The following is a 19641-nucleotide window of genomic DNA, read 5'->3' as shown; positions in this document are numbered from 1 at the left end:
AATTTTTGCTTGAGTTAAAAATTGTAATGCATAATAATAATAATAATAATAATAATAATAAACGTGTTTCATTTTGAGGTTATAAATACAATTTATTATAGCATTTGTAATAATAATAATTATTATTATTATTATTGTTAATAAAAATAATAAACTAATTAATTTTGAGGTTATGAATACACTATTTTAGTATTTTTATTAATAATAATAATAATAATCTTTTTTATATTGCACCTTTAGGAACATAGAGAACAAACAAAAAGACTTTTACCTTCATATGGGTTCTGCGTGGAAAATAATTAAAATGCTTGTTGTTTTCAGCATGTAAAATCTTACGTTTCTACACATTTCAGTGGCAGTTCAAGTAAGCAGACAGTAGGTGGTGGTAAAGCTCACTGTTGGATTTAACGCTTTGAATATTGCTGAATGAATTTGAATGGCTGTGTTTACATGCAAAGAATTTATATCACACTCACTGTCCACTCTATTAGACACTCCTACCTAGTCGGTCCACCTTGTAGATGTAAAGTCAGAGACGATCGCTCATCTATTGCTGCTGTTTGTGTCGGTCATCTTCTAGACCTTCATCAGTGGTCACAGGACGCTGCCCAAGGGGCGCTTTTGGCTGGATATTTTTGGTTGGTGGACTATTCTCAGTCCAGCAGTGACAGTGAGGTGTTTAAAAACTCCAGCAGTGCTGCTGTTTTAAGGGTTGAATAATATTTTTGGATCACCACCCCCAGGATTCTGGGGTTTAAAGTCAGTCTGTTGTGCATTTTCTCTTCCCAAATCCACGTCTGTGCTTTAATAAAACACAACGTTCGAATGTTTTGCAGTCGATGAAACACGAGGCCAAGTGAGCTAGCGTTAAAGAGCGAGAGAGGGTGAGGACGAGGGGCGAGACAGAAGAACCGAGCGGCGGATGGATCAGTTTAATTGGGTTACACTGTGCTTTCATTAAATTCTTCCACTGTGTGAGTGTGTGAGATGGACGGATACGCTTCGTTAGCTGGACGCTCAGTGTTTGAAAGGTTGGGGGGGGGGGGGGGGGGATGGGGTTGGCTTGAGCTGACGGAACTAAACCGTGACGGGAATATAAAAAGGTGAAGAGGTGAACACACTGATAAATAAATAAATAAATAAATGCTTTGTGTGTGTGTGTGTGTGTGTGCAAGCATGTGTGTGTATTATATGTGTGTAGTGTGTATAACAGTGAGCCAAAACATTAGGACCACCCCAAACCATGTGCATGGAAAGGTCTGTTCCTAAACCACTTATCCTGATCAGGGTCGCAGGGGGTGCTGGAGCCTATCCCAGCTCTCAATGGGTGCAAGAAACACCCTGGGCACACACACACACACACACTCACTTTCTTAACCACTTATCCAATTAGGGTCGCAGAGGGGTGCTTGAGCCTATCCCAGCTTTTCAATGGGCGCAAGGCACACAGTAACACCCTGGACGGGGCGCCAGTCCATCGCAGGGCAGACGCACACATACACACACACATACACACACCCATTCACTTATAGGGCAATTCAGTCTCATGTCTCAGTCAGTGTTTTTGGACTGTGGGAGGAAACCGGGGCACCCGGAGGAAACCCACACAGACTCGGGGAGAACATGCAAACTCCACACAGAAAGTACCCGGACCGCCCCACCTGGGGATCGAACCCAGGACTTTCTTGCTGTGAGGCGGCAGTGCTCCCTACCGAGCCAATAAGGCCAAATGTTTATGGCCAGACGACTGGGTATCAACCCAGTATGATGCTTCAACCCAGTCTTCTGTCTGTGTACCCCACTAACTTTGATCCGCATCTTTGCGTTGATCCACAGCGCCAGACACAAAAGCTAAAAGTGACCAGATCACTGACCAGTCCCCGATAACACCGCGGCCGTCTCAAGGCCGAACGGCGGAATCGTTAATGAGCCGCACTCAGTGACAAGGACAGACCGTCAGGTCGGAGAAAAATCCATACCGTCAGACCTCGGGACGGGAGAACCCGGGAGCGTCGGCGGCCTCCGCGGCCTCCGCAGCGACCAGACGCGGCCTGATTTAATTTAGAAATCGATATGTTTCTACGAGAGGGGGCAAGTAATCTTTTTTACTCTCTCTCTCTCTCTCTGCGAGCTGTAATTTTTCCCTCTGCTCTCGCACCGAGGCAGATACTGATTACTTCTAACGGGCTGATGCGGGTTCTCTCGCTCCCCGACAACCGAAAGAGAAAATAGAACTGGAATAAAGAGGATGAGATTTGATTAAAAAAAATCAGACACTCCAAAAGTTCCTTCATGTCCTAGTAAAGTTTTTATTTATTTATTTATTTATTTTCTATTTATTTAAGCATTTTCTCCCATCGTCAATTTGTCCTCCGCTGCTGGTGGATCCCTGATTGCAGTCGAGGTGGGTATATTGTCGCTCACGCCTCCTCCGACCCACGTGCAACCCTTAGAGGAATCCCCCCCTCCCCCCCACATAGTCCGGTCATCCTGCCCTAGCAGAGATGTGTCTGCTGCAGGCACTGCCAATTATGCTCGCTAGATGGCGCCCAACCGATCGGTGGCAACGCGGAGTTTCGAACCAAAGAGTTCAGAATCTCAGCGCTGGTGTGCTATCGGAATATCCCGCTGCGCCATAATTCTTTACAGATTATTTCAAAAGCTGTGTATGTAACGGCCCGGTACCATTTTTAAAAAGGCTCACAAGGTATTTTTTTTTCTTAGAAATAAAATTAAAGTCGTCCCGCTGTTCAGCAGCACTGTTTGACCTCTGGGTGTCGCTATCGCATAAAACAAATCTAAAACTCTCCCCGTCTTCTTCTCCCCGACTCAAAACATTAACGTCACACCTACATTAACGTTCCCCAGTTTATGGATAAACGCAGCGGCTCCGAAGAAATGAAACTAGACGCCGAACGCAGAAGATTTCAGCCGTGCTGGAATTGAAGATAAATATTTGTTTACCAAGTTAAAAGGGAAGTGGGTGTTGCCACCGGTCGGCTGGGCGCCATCTAGGGGGCATTATTGGCAGTGCCTGCAGGGTGCCTGTGCAGGGTGCCTGTGCAGGGTGCCTGTGCAGGGTGCATGGTGCATGGGTGGAAAAGGGTTCTGTTAAGGGCTGTGTACAAGTTGGAGGAGGTGTGAGAGAAGCAATATACCCATTATCATTAAACATCATCATTACGATTATAAACTCGGTTTACACGACACTGTGGACGATAAAGTGGAATCTTATTATTATATTTTTATTTCTTTTATTACTAAAGAGTCCCCGTGGCCCCGTGTTTACACATTTTTTACTCCATCAGGCCCCTAACAAAAAAGTTTGGACACCCCTGACATATACAGACACACAATTCAGAGGCTGTGTGCCTGTAAGGGGAGGGACGACGGCTGAAACAGGGTTCCTCGTCGCTGGTGTAAGTGCAGCCTCTGCTGACACTGCTTGTACTTGATTCTGTGCTCTGTGAGACTCCGCCCCTAGCAGGTGAAAAGAAGCGACGGCGGTGAACGGCAGCATGTATGTCAGAGGGGGCATGACAGACACAGCCGTCCTTGATCAGGAGTAGGGCTGGCTGCAGTTAGACACGACTGGATTGTGTGAAAAAGGGGAAAAACAAAGTCCATTTACTTCTTGGCACCCTGGACATGGCGCCAGTCCATCGCAGGGCCTCGGCCACCCCCCTCAGACACAGCTTATCATGTCTGGATGTAGATGGCATGGATGAAATTAAAAATACTTATTTATTCTTTTATCCTCTTTCAGACGCTCATGCTTGTTCTCAAAGCCGACTTGTTTACGTCTCGGCCTCTGTTATCCGCGTGGCTCCTCGGCTGCGTCCCAATCTACACTCGAACCCTTTTCCTCTCTTTGAGGTCCATTTAATCATCGCTCAGATGTCCAGTCGATGCGTCACACGCTCCACGCTCGCTAATGCATTTAAATGCTTAAATTGTCTAAGATAGAAAGTTAGGACGTCTTGGTGTGAGATGTGAGGATGTCAGTATCTTCTGGTGAACAGTGTGTGCATGTTCAATACCCCCGACCAAGCAAAGCTGGAAGCATATCAGTCATATAATACAATTAATTTCATACTTGTGTCAACAGTGTGTGTGGTTTAAACACGTGAATGTAATAAAAAGAAGGCACGTCCACATACTTTTGGCCATGCAGTGTACATATACACAGGATTACACTGCAATTCATTAATTGCAATAACCCATTTAGAGGCTTAAATGTGTTGCTCAGGGATTCAACAGTGGCTGCTTGGCTGTTTCCAGATTCGAACCCTCGAGCCCAGATCCCTAACCACTGCACCACCATCACTTCTGTGTTTTACAGGGACAATAACTTCATTAAAGACTTTCCTCAGCTGGCTGATGGACTGATGGTGATTCCTCTCCCGGTGGAGGAGCAGTGCAGAGGAGTTCTGTCAGAACCGTTACCCAACCTGCAGCTACTCACCGGTTTGTATCACACACACACACACACACACACACACACACAGGTTACACACATACACACACTCAGATTATAGACATTACACACACACACACACACACACACACACACACACACACAGGTTACACACATACACTCACTCAGATTATAGACATGGACATTACACACACACACATTACACACGTATACACAGACATGACACACACACACACATTGCACATGTATACACAGGCATGACACACACACACAGGTTACACACATACACACACAGGTTATAGACATGGACATTATACACACACACACACACACACACACACATTGCACATGTATACACAGGCATGACACACACACAGGTTACACACATACACACACAGGTTATAGACATGGACATTATACACACACACACACACACACATTGCACATGTATACACAGGCATGACACACACACACAGGTTACACACATACACACAGGTTATAGACATGGACATTATACACACACACACACACGCACACATTGCACATGTATACACAGACATGACACACACACACACACACACATTGCACATGTATACACAGACATGACACACACACACACAGGTTACACACATACACACACAGGTTATAGACATGGACATTACACACACACACACACACTGCACACGTATACACAGACATGACACACACATATATTACATGCTCATACAGACACATACTGTACATACAGTGTATCACAAAAGTGAGTACACCCCTCACATTTCTGCAAATATTTCATTATATCTTTTCATGGGACAACACTATAGACATGAAACTTGGATATAACTTAGAGTAGTCAGTGTACAACTTGTATAGCAGTGTAGATTTACTGTCTTCTGAAAATAACTCAACACACAGCCATTAATGTCTAAATAGCTGGCAACATAAGTGAGTACACCCCACAGTGAACATGTCCAAATTGTGCCCAAAGTATCAATATTTTGTGTGACCACCATTATTATCGAGCACTGCCTTAACCATCCTGGGCATGGAATTCACCAGAGCTGCACAGGTTGCTACTGGAATCCTCTTCCACTCCTCCATGATGACATCACGGAGCTGGTGGATGTTAGACACCTTGAACTCCTCCACCTTCCACTTGAGGATGCGCCACAGGTGCTCAATTGGGTTTAGTCCATCACCTTTACCTTCAGCTTCCTCAGCAAGGCAGTTGTCATCTTGGAGGTTGTGTTTGGGGTCGTTATCCTGTTGGAAAACTGCCATGAGGCCCAGTTTTCGAAGGGAGAGGATCATGCTCTGTTTCAGAATGTCACAGTACATGTTGGAATTCATGTTTCCCTCAATGAACTGCAGCTCCCCAGTGCCAGCAACACTCATGCAGCCCAAGACCATGATGCTACCACCACCATGCTTGACTGTAGGCAAGATACAGTTGTCTTGGTACTTCTCACCAGGGCGCTGCCACACATGCTGGACACCATCTGAGCCAAACAAGTTTATCTTGGTCTCGTCAGACCACAGGGCATTCCAGTAATCCATGTTCTTGGACTGCTTGTCTTCAGCAAACTGTTTTGCGGGCTTTCTTGTGCGTCAGCTTCCTTCTGGGATGACGACCATGCAGACCGAGTTGATGCAGTGTGCGGCGTATGGTCTGAGCACTGACAGGCTGACCTCCCACGTCTTCAACCTCTGCAGCAATGCTGGCAGCACTCATGTGTCTATTTTTTAAAGCCAACCTCTGGATATGACGCCGAACACGTGGACTCAACTTCTTTGGTCGACCCTGGCGAAGCCTGTTCCGAGTGGAACCTGTCCTGGAAAACCGCTGTATGACCTTGGCCACCATGCTGTAGCTCAGTTTCAGTGTGTTAGCAATCTTCTTATAGCCCAGGCCATCTTTGTGGAGAGCAACAATTCTATTTCTCACATCCTCAGAGAGTTCTTTGCCATGAGGTGCCATGTTGAATATCCAGTGGCCAGTATGAGAGAATTGTACCCAAAACACCAAATTTAACAGCCCTGCTCCCCATTTACACCTGGGACCTTGACACATGACACCAGGGAGGGACAACGACACATTTGGGCACAATTTGGACATGTTCACTGTGGGGTGTACTCACTTATGTTGCCAGCTATTTAGACATTAATGGCTGTGTGTTGAGTTATTTTCAGAAGACAGTAAATCTACACTGCTATACAAGTTGTACACTGACTACTCTAAGTTATATCCAAGTTTCATGTCTATAGTGTTGTCCCATGAAAAGATATAATGAAATATTTGCAGAAATGTGAGGGGTGTACTCACTTTTGTGATACACTGTACATACACAAACACACACACAGGTTACACACATACACTCACTCAGATTATAGACATGGACATACACACATATAGACATATAGACACACACACACATTGCACACGTATACACAGACATGACACACACACATATATTACATGCTCATACACACACATACTGTACATACATACACAAACAAATATTACACAAGAAAACACACACAAACATAAATTACACAAGCACACACACGTACATTTTATATGCACTAAGACAAACACACAAGAACACACAGACATTACAAAAACATATAACACATATAACAGACACACAGACACTACACACACACACACGGACACACATACATGAAGATTACACACATACATACACACAGACACACATACAGTATATTACATGCTCATACACAAACAGATATTACACAAGAAAACACACACACAAACATAAATTACACAAGCACACAGTGTCCATGACCCTCATCTCACTGTTCACTGAGCTGAACCATCATCATCCTCAGCAGCTTCTATAACTCACATCACATCAGATCAGATCCGAGGCCACTTCAGCTTCTCTTCTCCAGCTTCAAAGCTTTTTAGAGGATGAGCGACCGCAGGAATAAATGCGTCTCTGTTTACATTTCTTTTATGTGTCAGTACATAATGTGGGCTTTGATGCCAGCGTTTACGGCCACGGTATCTTCATCGTGCCACCACACAATCAGGCTCCTACAGGAAGGTTTCGTGGATGTGAAGGTACCGAAGGTTCTACACTGTTGGACCTTAAGAAGAAGAAGTTATTTTCACAAACCACTTCATCCTGGTCAGTCCAGCACCACCTGGAAACACAGGGCGCTAGGTGGGAATCAGCCTGCAGGGGGCACCAGTCTAATATCGGGCACTTATTAATCACCCATGTTGTGCAACACTGTGTGGCGCTATATAGCAACAATATGTTGTTATAGAAATGTATTTGAGTGCATTGAACTAATAACTGTAATGGCATGTTTTGAGCAGCCAATCCACCAACCGTCATGTTTTGGAAGGCGGGAGAAATTCTGAAGTACCTGGACTGAACCACGGTGGCACTACAAGTGGGCATAAAAATGTTGGCATGTTCTTCCTATGTCAGGGTGGGTCTTCTCCAGGTACTCTGCCCTCCTTGTACTCCCCCAAACACTCCAGCAGGTGGATTGGCTGCTCTATGTCAGACCTAGTTGAGAGAGTGTGCCTTGCCCTGCGATAGATGTCCATTCCAGGTTGTATTCCTGCCTTATCAGGTAGGATTCAGACCCACTGTGACCCTGATCAGGTGTCAGCTGGTACTAAAGATAAATGAATGAACACTTTGTTGCATTTTACTGTGAAAGTCACAGAACTGAGACTGGGACAGGGTGTGTGATGCCTTGTTGTGTGTTTTACAGGTGATGCCCAGTTCAACGAGGGGATGGGATATCCCATGGTGCAACAGTGGCAAGTCCGCAGCAACCTCTACAAGGTCAAACTCAGCGCCATAACCCTGTCTGCAGGTAAACGTTCCTTTAATAGAGGAGTTTGTGCGCTCAGGTGGGTCTAATGCGCTTGGCGCCAGCTTGGTCTTGACATGCTTGCTGTTGCGATGCATTCTGGGATGTTGATTCCTTTATACAACCACGTCCTCTACAGGGATCTGGGACGTTTATTTTATAACCCAGCATTGTAATAACATCCGCGGGGCTCTGCTGGAGAACGTTCCATGTACAAAAGGTTAAAAGTTTGTTGTTATCTCGGTTAAAACACGACCTCCTAGAGGTTTATTTATACATGTGTGCTTTATCAGTGCCCATGCTGTCTGTCTTTTTATTTTCTGATCCTTAAGGATTGGTGTTACCCCTGCTGACCGGCGCTCATGGCTCCAGGTCTTATGTAGGATTTAGCTTCATTCTTTACACTCGGCTGCAAACGTTCTTCAGCTGAGGGCAGTTTTTGGTCCGACAGCATGTTATTAATCTCAGCTGGCACTTATACTGGGTATTAAATGCCACTTTTCCATGTGAAAACATCACCCAACAAGGAATAAATACAGATATAAATACAGAACTATTCACACCCTGCTCATGTACCTGTGCGATTCATGCCTGCACACCTAAGGCTCCTCAGTAGGAGCATTTTAAAGTATCAATGCATTTAGACACGCCCTCTTCTCGTGAGTGTAGGATGACGTAAAATGCGTCTGTGTAGAGAGAGCGCTAGGTTTTCAGACAGACCCTGTATCTGAGGTGAGAAGGTAGTAAAGGAACATGTTGGGCACAGTATGGCTGTTTGTGGGTTCTGGTTTGCGGCCATTTGGTTCTTCTTGGATGTGCTCACTGTAGTTCCTCCACTTGGGCACGGTCATGCTAGAACAGCAAAGGACCACAAAATTAGAGGCGTGTCATTTTTTTTAGCAATGGGTGCACATACTTTTAGCCATACATTGCACTTTTCCACTGGCATGGTACTGACGCTGGTGCCGAAATCGGAAACGGTTCAGCACTTTTCAGACAAACTGGTGCCAATCTGGCCCCATAATCTTGCTGATCTGGAATTAATGAACCTGTGACGAATGCCTACAGCCACATATGTAATCATTAGGTGGTCAAACCAGTGGAAACAAGGGTCCGTTTCTAAAATGTTTGCAGGAATCAGCACCTTGTTAGTGAAAGAACCACATCACAACTAGTCACATGTTGGTTTAATCTTTTATTTAATGCTTGCCCAGCATCGTTTGTTCACACTGAAGCAGTAGCAGCTTAACGATTCCGTTGTGTCTCAGGTTTCTCGAAGGTGCTGAAATCCCTGACGGTGGACAGTACCAGAGACGAGCTCCTCTCCTTTATCCAGCAGTACGGCAGCCATTACATCTCTGAAGCTCTGTACGGCTCTGAACTCACCTGCAACATCTACTTCCCCAGCAAGAAAACCCAGCAGCAGCTCTGGCTCCAGTACCAGAAAGGTAAGAGGGGTGAGAGGGGTCAGGACGAAAAGGATTATCAGAGATGGAAATAAAAACAGAACCAGAGGTATCAGAGATGGAAGTTTATTTGTGTTTACATTCGGTGCTTTACATATGTTTTGTTGCTCATTTAGAAACACATAATGGTCATAATGTGTTATATATAGGGCCGTACTAAATTCACAGGGACATTTGTTTAATTTTACGGACATCGTTTTTCAGAAACCACAGATTACACAGATTTTAAAAGAAAAGAGCCACATTTCACGGCAGTCATTAAATTACACTCATAAATTAAATCATAGAATCAATGGAAGCTACAACACGCAGCACAGCTATCCGTGCTTTGACACACCATCCTCTGCGTCCACAGAATTGGTTGTTAGTTTTCCAAACTCAGTTACCCGAGTCGTGTTTTTAGCTGCTTTAAAGTTCGACATCTTGGACATTTTGTCCAACCGATTTCTAGTGTAACTGAGCGTCTTTATAGTTTGCTGATTTATAATGAAAGAAATAAACCATCCCAAACTATCGCAGTAGGTCATGCGGGTACTTCTCGCACACTACGTATTCGGGGACACTACCCACTTCCGCGTACTGCTTTCACGTACTTTTCAGTATGGAAGTATGTGATTTCGGACGCAGCCTCAGTCAGAACACCACAAGATGAAAGTCTAATGTAATCACCATATGTTTGCTAGGATCGCCTCATATCGCGCTTCATATTTCATACGCTACGTGAATTAAAAATGTTGAATCGCTTAACACAAACCTTAAATTTTTACTGCAAATCGCACATTACACGGAAAACTGCTCATTTCACGTGAGATGGCTCATTACACGGTCCGTCACGCGATGAATTAGGTAGGGCCTTAGTTATATATATACTCTGAGTCAAAAAGGGACCTCTGTACCTCTGCCCATAACTAGAATGCCTTTATTTGTCATAAAACTATTAGGGTACCTATGGCAGAGCTGGGATTCGAACTCTCAACCTTTCCATTGATAGCCCAAAGCTCTACCCACTAGGCTTCCACTGTCCATGGTATCTGTTCAAAATGTTTAATTTGGTCATTACTTTAAATAAACTTGTACACGAACCCCCCCCCCTTGTGGAGGCTTTACGGGTCATGTAAAAATCATGGACAAAATGTTGGTCGCTAGAAAAAACCTGATATAGTGTATATACATGGTTTGTTTTTTAAGTGAGGTTTTACTACGCTCTTCTTTCACACTTTTTACTTAGTTTTAAACGTTTAGCTTTAGAAACGAGACAGTTCTGCGGTTCTTTGGTGGTGGTGGTGGTGGGGTAGTGTTTGCTTTTAAGTGCATGTTAAGTGCAAGTGAATGGGTGAGTGTGTGATGCAATGTATACACCAGTATGTTTCCCACCCCGACCCTGACCACACTGAAGTGGTCATTTAAAATGCACGATCAGTTAAATGTATAAAAATGACATTCGATCGGTTTGATTCGAGGTAGCGCCCGTTTTTAATGGTTCAGAATTTAGGCTTTCGACTCAAACTATTAAATAATAAACCATTTATTTTAATAATGTGCAATCCAGTAACACACTGATTATCATTTCAAACAAACTAACAGGAAAACAATGGATGTGAACGTGGATACTTGCAGCTGTAGCGAGAAATACATGGTTTTAAATCCCGCACTGTAGAAAATAAAGCAAGAGGATCATTAAACATCATTTTCTCTTCAGATTAAGATGCAGATACTAAATCATTCTAGTAAACAAGCTTTTACTTTCCAGAATGGAGCAACAGTCACATGGATCATGGTGCACAAACAAGGACACTTCAGAATTACAGAATTACACGTTTTTATTTCTGAGACAGACGTCCGACTCGGTTACCTTCCTGTTCTGGATCGATGGTACACGTCACATGCTTATAAATATCACATCCTGATCTCGAGATCACACAAAGTATAAACGATCCAAGTGAATCAGGGGTTTTCAACCTGTACTGTGCAGCGCTCAGGAGACCAACAGCTACATTTTCGGCATTTAGCGGACGCTTTTATCCAGACAGGACGCTGTCAACCTGGCAGTGGTGAGGCTTGAACCAGCGACCTTTTGGTTACTAGTCCATCAAGCTGATATGAAAGCCTCCATCCGATCATGATGATCCATTAATTATTCATCTAATTAGATAAATAACACAAATATCGACTATATTTATGATTCTATGATTCACACTAAATGCAGCAATTAAGAATCAGTTGTATGTTGATAAGTCAGGAAGTTGGGGGTCAATAATTATCTCCTGGTACTTTTATGACCTTAGTCCTTGCCTCCAATCACACAGGGAAAATAAAAGCCTATTTTCTGAACTTAAATAATCGCTTTTTACGAATTTCAAAGCATGTTTTTTTATTTATTTCCTAAACAAAAACATCATAAATAACTTATTTAGTGTCTATTTTTTCCCCCACTGTTAAATAAAACAATTTAGAGAGTGCTCTCTGTATAGAGGGGCTAACACATGCTTACTTCAATATAAACAAAAAAATGATATTCCACCAGGGGGGTCCAAACATTCCCCTACAGATGTCTACAAATAGACGCTCGTTTTAAACTTGGTATTAAAAATATATCCCACTTTATTTTATCAGCTCCACTTACCATATAGAAGCACTTTGTAGTTCTACAATTACTGACTGTAGTCCATCTGTTTCTCTGCATGCTTTGTTACCCCCTTTCATGCTGTTCTTCAATGGTCAGGACCCCCACAGGACCCCCACAGAGCAGGTATTATTTAGGTGGTGGATCATTCTCAGCACTGCAGTGACACTGACATGGTGGTGGTGTGTTAGTGTGTGTTGTGCTGGTATGAGTGGATCAGACACAGCAGCGCTGCTGGAGTCTTTAAACACCTCACTGTCACTGCTGGACTGAGAATAGTCCACGAACCAAAAATATCCAGCCAACAGCGCCCCGTGAAGGTCTAGAAGATGACCGACTCAAACAGCAGCAATAGATGAGCGATCGTCTCTGACTTTACATCTACAAGGTGGACCAACTAGGTAGGAGTGTCTAATAGAGTGGACAGTGAGTGGACACGGTGTTTAAAAACTCCAGCAGCGCTGCTGTGTCTGATCCACTCATACCAGCACAACACACACTAACACACCACCACCATGTCAGTGTCACTGCAGTGCTGAGAATCATCCACCACCTGAATAATACCTGCTCTGTGGTGGTCCTGACAAACAGCATGAAAGGGAAAACAGAGCATGCAGAGAAACAGATGGACTACTGTCAGTAATTGTAGAACTACAAAGTGCTTCTATATGGTAAGTGGAGCTGATAAAATGGACAGTGAGTGTAGAAACAAGGAGGTGGTTTTAATGTTACGGCTGATCGATGTATACATACGCAATACTGCTCTCTGTGTGAACCCGTCTACAGTGAAGGAGGTACGAGGGGGTAATTGGATGAGACTAGATTTAAAGGAAAAGAGGAAAAATGGCTTTCACTTTGTCTGGACTGCCAATTTTATCAGTCCGTTTACAAATACGTTTAGAAAGGTTTGTTTTCTTTGATCAGCAAAGCAGATGATGATCAAGATGACCTATCAAAACGAAATATATAAAATAAAATCATTTGAAGATACACAGAAACCGCCAGTACGTAACATCGGCAACTGTTTTTGTTTATTTAAATGTAAGTTCCCCCCCCCCCCCAGAGGAACTTACATTTCTGGATGAATTTCAACTTTATTTATTACATAAGGTGCACATCTGAAAAGGTTGAAAACCCCTAATGCTAAAGGATGACCGCTGACTAAACTGGACTTTCGGTATTTATGCCTCGTCTCACGGTTTATCCCAAAAATAAACACTGTTACTCCGAGTTACTCTGTTTCCGGTACCTGCAGTTGTCCGAGTTCAGGAGTACGAAGCGGGAACCTTGACGGTAAAGAATCTTGGGTAATATAAAAAGCATATGCAACAGAGTGACGTTATTACGATGAGGATAAACAGGTTCACTTTATGCGTACAAATACAAGATCTGCTTGTTTATAGACAGGTTGCTTTCTTTGTAATATTTCTGCAGATTATAATGATTAAGTCCACTTCTCTGAGGTAATAGTCCTTTAATTTAATGCCAGCTTAGCAGGTGGTACGCTGAACAGACACTACGACCCTGCTCAAAGACAACGCTGGACGATTATTGCCTTCTGTTATATCGTACTTCAAAATGTCCAATGACCAAAGCAGCTACAGCAGCGACCGTCCTCCAGTCCCGTCTCCCAGTCTCTTCCCGACAGCGGTGAAAGATTCCAACCGACTGTCCGGAGTCGTCCGCCCCTTCCAGTTCAGCATTCAGAAACTCCGAAGGCCAACGATATTTTATTCAACGTAGCCCAGCGGATAAAGTGACGAGTCGAAACGAGCATCTACGAGTCCTGTGTGGCTGGTTATACCAGTCCTAACAAGTGGAAGAGCGCCGCTTCTGCAGGTAGGTATAAACCTTCACACAATGGTCCCAGCAGTCTAGAACCAGTAGCTGCCCTTTATGTGTCACTGCTACACCCACGGGGCAAGTTAGACCCTCCTGGATCAAGATGTTGTATCCGCCTTCCTTGGGGAACTGCAGGATTTCCTTCCGTCCGCTGTCGGTCACCAGGAGATCCCCGTTGGCGTCCACGCACATCCCGGTGATGCACCGGAAATCCTCGGTCTCGGAGAAGAAGTGGCTGAGCTGTTTCCCGAGCTGACCGTCTGTGCTGACCGATCCGATTGAGAACCCACCTTCTAGGTGGTGTTCGTTGTGCCTGTTTTCGATATTTAGACCCAGTCCCTGGGTGAAGTAGACCGTCCCAGAGGAGTCGCAGGTCACGAATTTGGGCCTGACCGCAGAACAGAGTCTGCTGTAGTTCACCACGCCGACGTTGCGGTCCACAGCCAGGCACCAGAGCTTGCCCCCTTCGACATCCGAGACAACGAACTGCCCGGAAGGCATGGCTGCGATTCCCCATGGTTTAACGAGCTGATGCTTGTGGCAAGCGACGCAGTGCCCATCGGTGGTGTAGACCTTGACGGAGTTGTCGAAGTTGTCAGTGACGCCTACGAGACCCTGAGGCGTGATGGCTATCGACAGAGGGATGAGATTGGGCAGGTCGGCACCTAGGAAGCTAGAGACGAAGTTGTCTATGCTGCTCGGGTTGTGTCGGATCTCTCGCTGAAAGCCCTTGCGGTTAAAGATCTGGATCCGGTAGTTTCCGCGGTCGGCTACTAGGACGTCGCCGTGTTGAGTCACGCAGATGCTCACTGGCAGGTTGAACATGCCTGGGAGGTTTCCTTTGCACCCCATCTTTTTAACAAACTGGCAGACTGGACCTCCAGTGGCTCCCCCAGTCGCGGGCCCTCCGCCGTCTACAGATTTGGACTTGAAGCTACCCGGCGAGGCGGAGACGGTTTCTTCTACAGTACTGGCCATTTCTACGTCACGATACAGGTCGACGGGAGCGGCTGCGCCCTCAACGGCACCCAAATCTTCACCGTCGTCTTTATCTGTGTTAACAGTACAAGGCTTGATTGTCAACTGGCCAACTTCTAAGCACGGTGGATTCTCCGGTTTGACCAATTCAGGGTCCTGCAGCTTTAAAAGAAGAGGCAGACTGCTTCCGACGTCTAGGTCCTCTTCGTCGTTTACGCCCGCCTCTTCCAACAGAGCCGTATCCGTTTGCTTGATCCTCATGGTCAGGTAGTCGCATCTGGATATGACCTGCACCTCGGCAATGTTCAACAAGTACGTCTGCTCCTCAAGAATCTGAGAGTTGAACTTTTCGACCTCGGCGAGTGAGGCGGCGAAGGCGCGGCGCGATCGGCCGAGCTCCTCCTGAAGCTGCAGCTCGGCTTTAGTGTATTCCTGTTGCACGGCTTTATATTTCGAGCGTAGGGATTTCGAAATGTTATCAATGGCTCCTTTTTTCTTCTGAATAGTAGTCATGGCATCTCTGAGACTGGCCAGCTTCCCCCCCAGGTCTTTCCTGCGCTGGTCGGCTGCGGCGCGGATGGTTTGTACGATGTGGCCCTGGTGCTGATGGTTCTCCGTCTGGCAGGCGTTGCACAGCACGACGGAACAGTCGCAGCAGTACTGCCGCGGCAGCCGGTTCTTGCAGGACTTGCACATGAGACCCGCCGCCGAGCTGCACGAGCTCGCGCAGTCGATGATCTTCAGCACGGTGAGATTGTCGGGCAGCTGGGAGATGCTGCTCATGCGGGACACCTTGCTGCAGAACGGGCATCGCACACCGTTGATGGTGCTGGCCAGGAGTTTCTCCAGGCATTGTCGGCACACGGAGTGCCCGCACTGGAGCAGCTTGGGCCGCAGCTGGTCCTGGTTATAGGTCTCCAGGCAGATGGGGCATTCCAGAACCTCCCGCACCAGCTCTGGATCTAGACATGATGCAGTGGCCATGATGCATTTCACTAACTACAAGATATAAAAACAAGAAGAAGCCCCACTGAGTCATGGTGACGTTTCTATTGAGTGATAATGCATGAGCTGGCATGATTTAACCACATGCAGGTTTCAAGTTCACTACCCTCCCCTAATGTAGTAAATGTCCATGATACTCAATATTGACACTGTTTATACATGTCAGAAAACATGCATTATAAGTCAAAAGAAGTTGTTAAGAACCCTAAAACGTCAACTCTTTGATAAATAAGTTGTGTTCAGGGAAAAAGCTAATGTAAATATTTTGTTTTCACCATATTACAATAATATATACTATAGTGTTTATGTCTCACCCCACAAAAGTTTAGGTAGTGGCTTTAAAGGGAACACATGCTGCTGTCCAGTCCCACAGAGTTGTTAGATCCTGAAGGTGACAGTGTAGGTCACTGGCTTGTGACTGTGTCGATTGTGTCCAATCATAAAGATTTGATTATTTATTAGTGATTTATTACGATTACTTACATCCATGGACAATTTTGTATCTCCAGTTCACCTCACTTGCACGTCTGTGGACTGTGGGAGGAAACCGGCGCTCCGGGAGGAAACCCACACAGACCCCACCCCGCTGTGAGGCGACAGTGCTACCCACCGAGCCACCGTGCCGCCCCCAAAATTGTATTATTAAGAACCCCAGAAGGTCAACTCTTGGGGGTGTTCAGGAAAAGCCACTGCATTTTTTGTATACATTACAATAATAGTATACAAGTATATTTAAGTAGTGGCTATTAAGGGATCACGTGCTGCTTTCCAATAACCCGAGTGTGTCCGATCATAAAGATTTGATTATGGGCGTAAAAAGAGTGCAAAAGTTTGTGCACCCTGGTCAAATTCTACTTAACCATGTTGGTTACCAAATCAAGTTGGTGATTAAATACAGTGGAAATGTTTCCATTGTACTTTTGTCCCAATGTGTATGTATATATATATATATATATATATATATTTATATTTATACATATATATTGAGTGAGATATATATATATACACACAGCTATATCTATAGAAAGATAGACATAGATGTGTGTATTGACCACACTGTGTGCCCAAACCTTTACATAACAATAATTATAAGAAGCAAGTATTTACTAAAATTAATTAGTTATTTTATTATTCAGATGTTTTAATGTTTCTATAAACCAAAAACACGTAAATTGTTGCATTACAAGCGTAACATTTGCGACGTGTCATGACAGTCAACTAAATGCACAATAAAGACTTTATTTCACCAATAAAAGTGTAAATATTTATAACAGTAAACACTAAAATGTTTAATTTTGATGAAGTGAACTTGTACAGATGTGGATCTGTTAGTTATTACCAGGCTGATGTTAATGTTAATGCTAATGCTAAAGCTAACGAAAACACTGCAAAGCAAAAGGCCCTTAACAAAGCCGCATAACGTCATGTATGAGCGCCATTAACAAGGACCTGCAGAAGGTAAAATAATGCATTAAAGTAAACATGCAGGTAAATAATATACAGAGTAAATATTAGTGTGTAATTGTTGGGTGTAAACAGTCGCTTACCTGCACATTTCTCTATCAGCGCCCACAGACGCACTAACGGCCGAGGACACTGCAGAGCTGACGTCATTGACTGCTCAAGTATAGTCCCGCCTACGTTAACTCTCATTGGTGCAGAGCCTGGTCGGATTCCCTAATCTGATTGGTTGAGGGTCTGATCCGTCAGTTGTATGTGTGGGAGATGTAGTTCTAAAGACTACAATAATTTTATACCGATAGTATAAGATAAAATAATAATAAAGTAATAGTACAAATTGAAAATAAGATATTTATAGTTGGATGTATAACAATAACAATGAATAATTATTAATATTAATAATAAACAGGACTCCAATCCACCCAATATAATAATGATAATAATAATAATAATAATAATAATAATATGAATAATACGTTAAACATTGTAGTAGTAGTATAGTAGTAAGATTGTAAGCATTGTAGTAGTAGTAGTAATAGTAGCAAAACCTATCCCCTTTTTTGTGTTCTACTACCGCTCTAAAAACATTGATAAATAATAACAATAATAATAATAACAATAATAATAATAATAATAATAATAATAATAATAACAGGTTTCACAGTGTTTTCTTGGAAATGTAAATGAATTCATGATAATAATAATATGAATAATATAAATAATAATAATAATATGAATAATTTTCACGTTATTACTATTTCACATATTATTATTATTATTATTATTATTATTATTTCACTTGAAGTAAAGGTATTTATTCTGCCCTAGAATTATTGATTATACCTTATAGATTGCCATAAAGTATGTTTAACAAATCTAACTGATGCAGTAATATAACATTTTTGTTTGCAATATTGGAGCTGAAAGTACCTTGGGAAGAACGGATGGAGGAGGCCAACGAAAGGAAGAGAGGCAAATACGGTATATGGAGCTGGTGGAGGAGTGCCGCAGAAGGGGGTGGAGGGTACAGTGCTTGAACATTGAAGTGGGGGCGAGGGGCTTTGCAGGAAGGTCACTTTGCAAAGCTTATAGCGTCCTGGGCAGCACTGGCGCACAGAAAAGGAAAGCCATCAGACAAGCTTCAGAAGCGGCAAAAAGCTTCAAGATGGTTGTGGATTAGGAGGGACAAACCATGAGCTATTGCTACTTGGGCACAGGCTGGGAACTGATCACTCCCGGTTGGGTCTCCTGGGTGAGGGTGTCTGTAGTTGAAAGACCCGAAACACCCTATGACCCCAGGTACTATCACTGATGATGCGTCCTTGTGCATCACTAGATCTATCATGCAAATAATTGTATTGTTGTATTGTATTATTATTATTATTATTATTATTATTATTATTATTATTATTATTATTTGTAGTAGTAGTAGTAGTAGTAGTAATAGTATCAGCAAAACCTACCCCCTTTTTTGTGTTGTACTACCGCTCTAAAAACATTGATAAATAATAATAATAATAACAACAACAACAACAATAATAATAACAATAATAATAATAATAACAATAGTTATCTCAGGTTTCTCAGATTTTTTTGGAAATGTAAATAAATTCTGTTAATAAAGATCTGTTAGTGTAAATAATACATTTGCCTCGGTTGAATTATTACGGCTGTACTGTAGTTCAGTTTGTTTCCTCTAGATAGCAGAAAAGTTCTGCTGTTAAAATGTACTGACGTGTTTGATGTCGAAATTGTATTGCGTCGTAATATGTGGTTATTTAAAAACGTAGAAATAACATCAGTTTGGCATGTTCTTTAATCAATTAACAACAGTTAATAAGGATTTGCTTATTTAACTCATTATGAGATGCGTTCAATCGTTAATCCATTTACATTATGAAAACAAACTGTGTGTCAGCTGCTTTGACTTAAGTAAACACTTTTTGTAAAGCTTGATTGACTGTGGGCAGTGT

General features: G+C 43.4%; 2 protein-coding genes across 3 annotated transcripts in view; one reads left to right on the top strand and one right to left on the bottom strand.

Moving 5' to 3' along the window:
• The window catches only part of LOC134303423 (astrotactin-2-like), a 311971-nt gene that overhangs the window by 236760 nt on the left and 55570 nt on the right, over positions 1–19641 (top strand). The window contains exons 14-16 of the mRNA XM_062988832.1: positions 4343–4467; positions 8192–8296; positions 9562–9741. Coding sequence (XP_062844902.1) covers positions 4343–4467; positions 8192–8296; positions 9562–9741 — 410 coding nt within the window. The remainder of the gene's footprint in view (positions 1–4342; positions 4468–8191; positions 8297–9561; positions 9742–19641) is intronic.
• On the bottom strand, positions 9481–17796 carry trim32 (tripartite motif containing 32). 2 transcript variants are annotated; one of them, XR_010007649.1, is made up of 3 exons: positions 17755–17796; positions 13632–16201; positions 9481–9721 (listed from the first exon to the last, which is right to left on the bottom strand). XR_010007649.1 is itself a non-coding variant. In XM_062988833.1 (2 exons), the coding sequence occupies exon 2, from the start codon at positions 16184–16186 to the stop codon at positions 14192–14194; it is 1995 nt and encodes a 664-aa protein (XP_062844903.1). In that variant the 5' UTR covers positions 16187–16201; positions 17755–17796; the 3' UTR covers positions 13427–14191. The 2 variants fall into 2 exon arrangements, 1 of the variants encoding a protein (XP_062844903.1); XM_062988833.1 differs by lacking the exon at positions 9481–9721 and having other exon boundaries at positions 13427–16201.

The sequence above is a fragment of the Trichomycterus rosablanca genome, chromosome 26, assembly GCF_030014385.1.
Source record: "Trichomycterus rosablanca isolate fTriRos1 chromosome 26, fTriRos1.hap1, whole genome shotgun sequence".
NCBI classification, from domain to species: Eukaryota; Metazoa; Chordata; class Actinopteri; order Siluriformes; family Trichomycteridae; genus Trichomycterus; species Trichomycterus rosablanca.
The sequence above is the reverse complement of the archived record's forward strand: the minus strand, read 5'-3'. Positions and strand labels throughout refer to the sequence as shown.

Excerpts from the sequence above, each read along its gene's own strand:
- trim32 (XM_062988833.1), bottom strand. The coding sequence starts at position 16,186 with ATGGCCACTGCATCATGTCTAGATCCAGAGCTGGTGCGGGAGGTTCTG.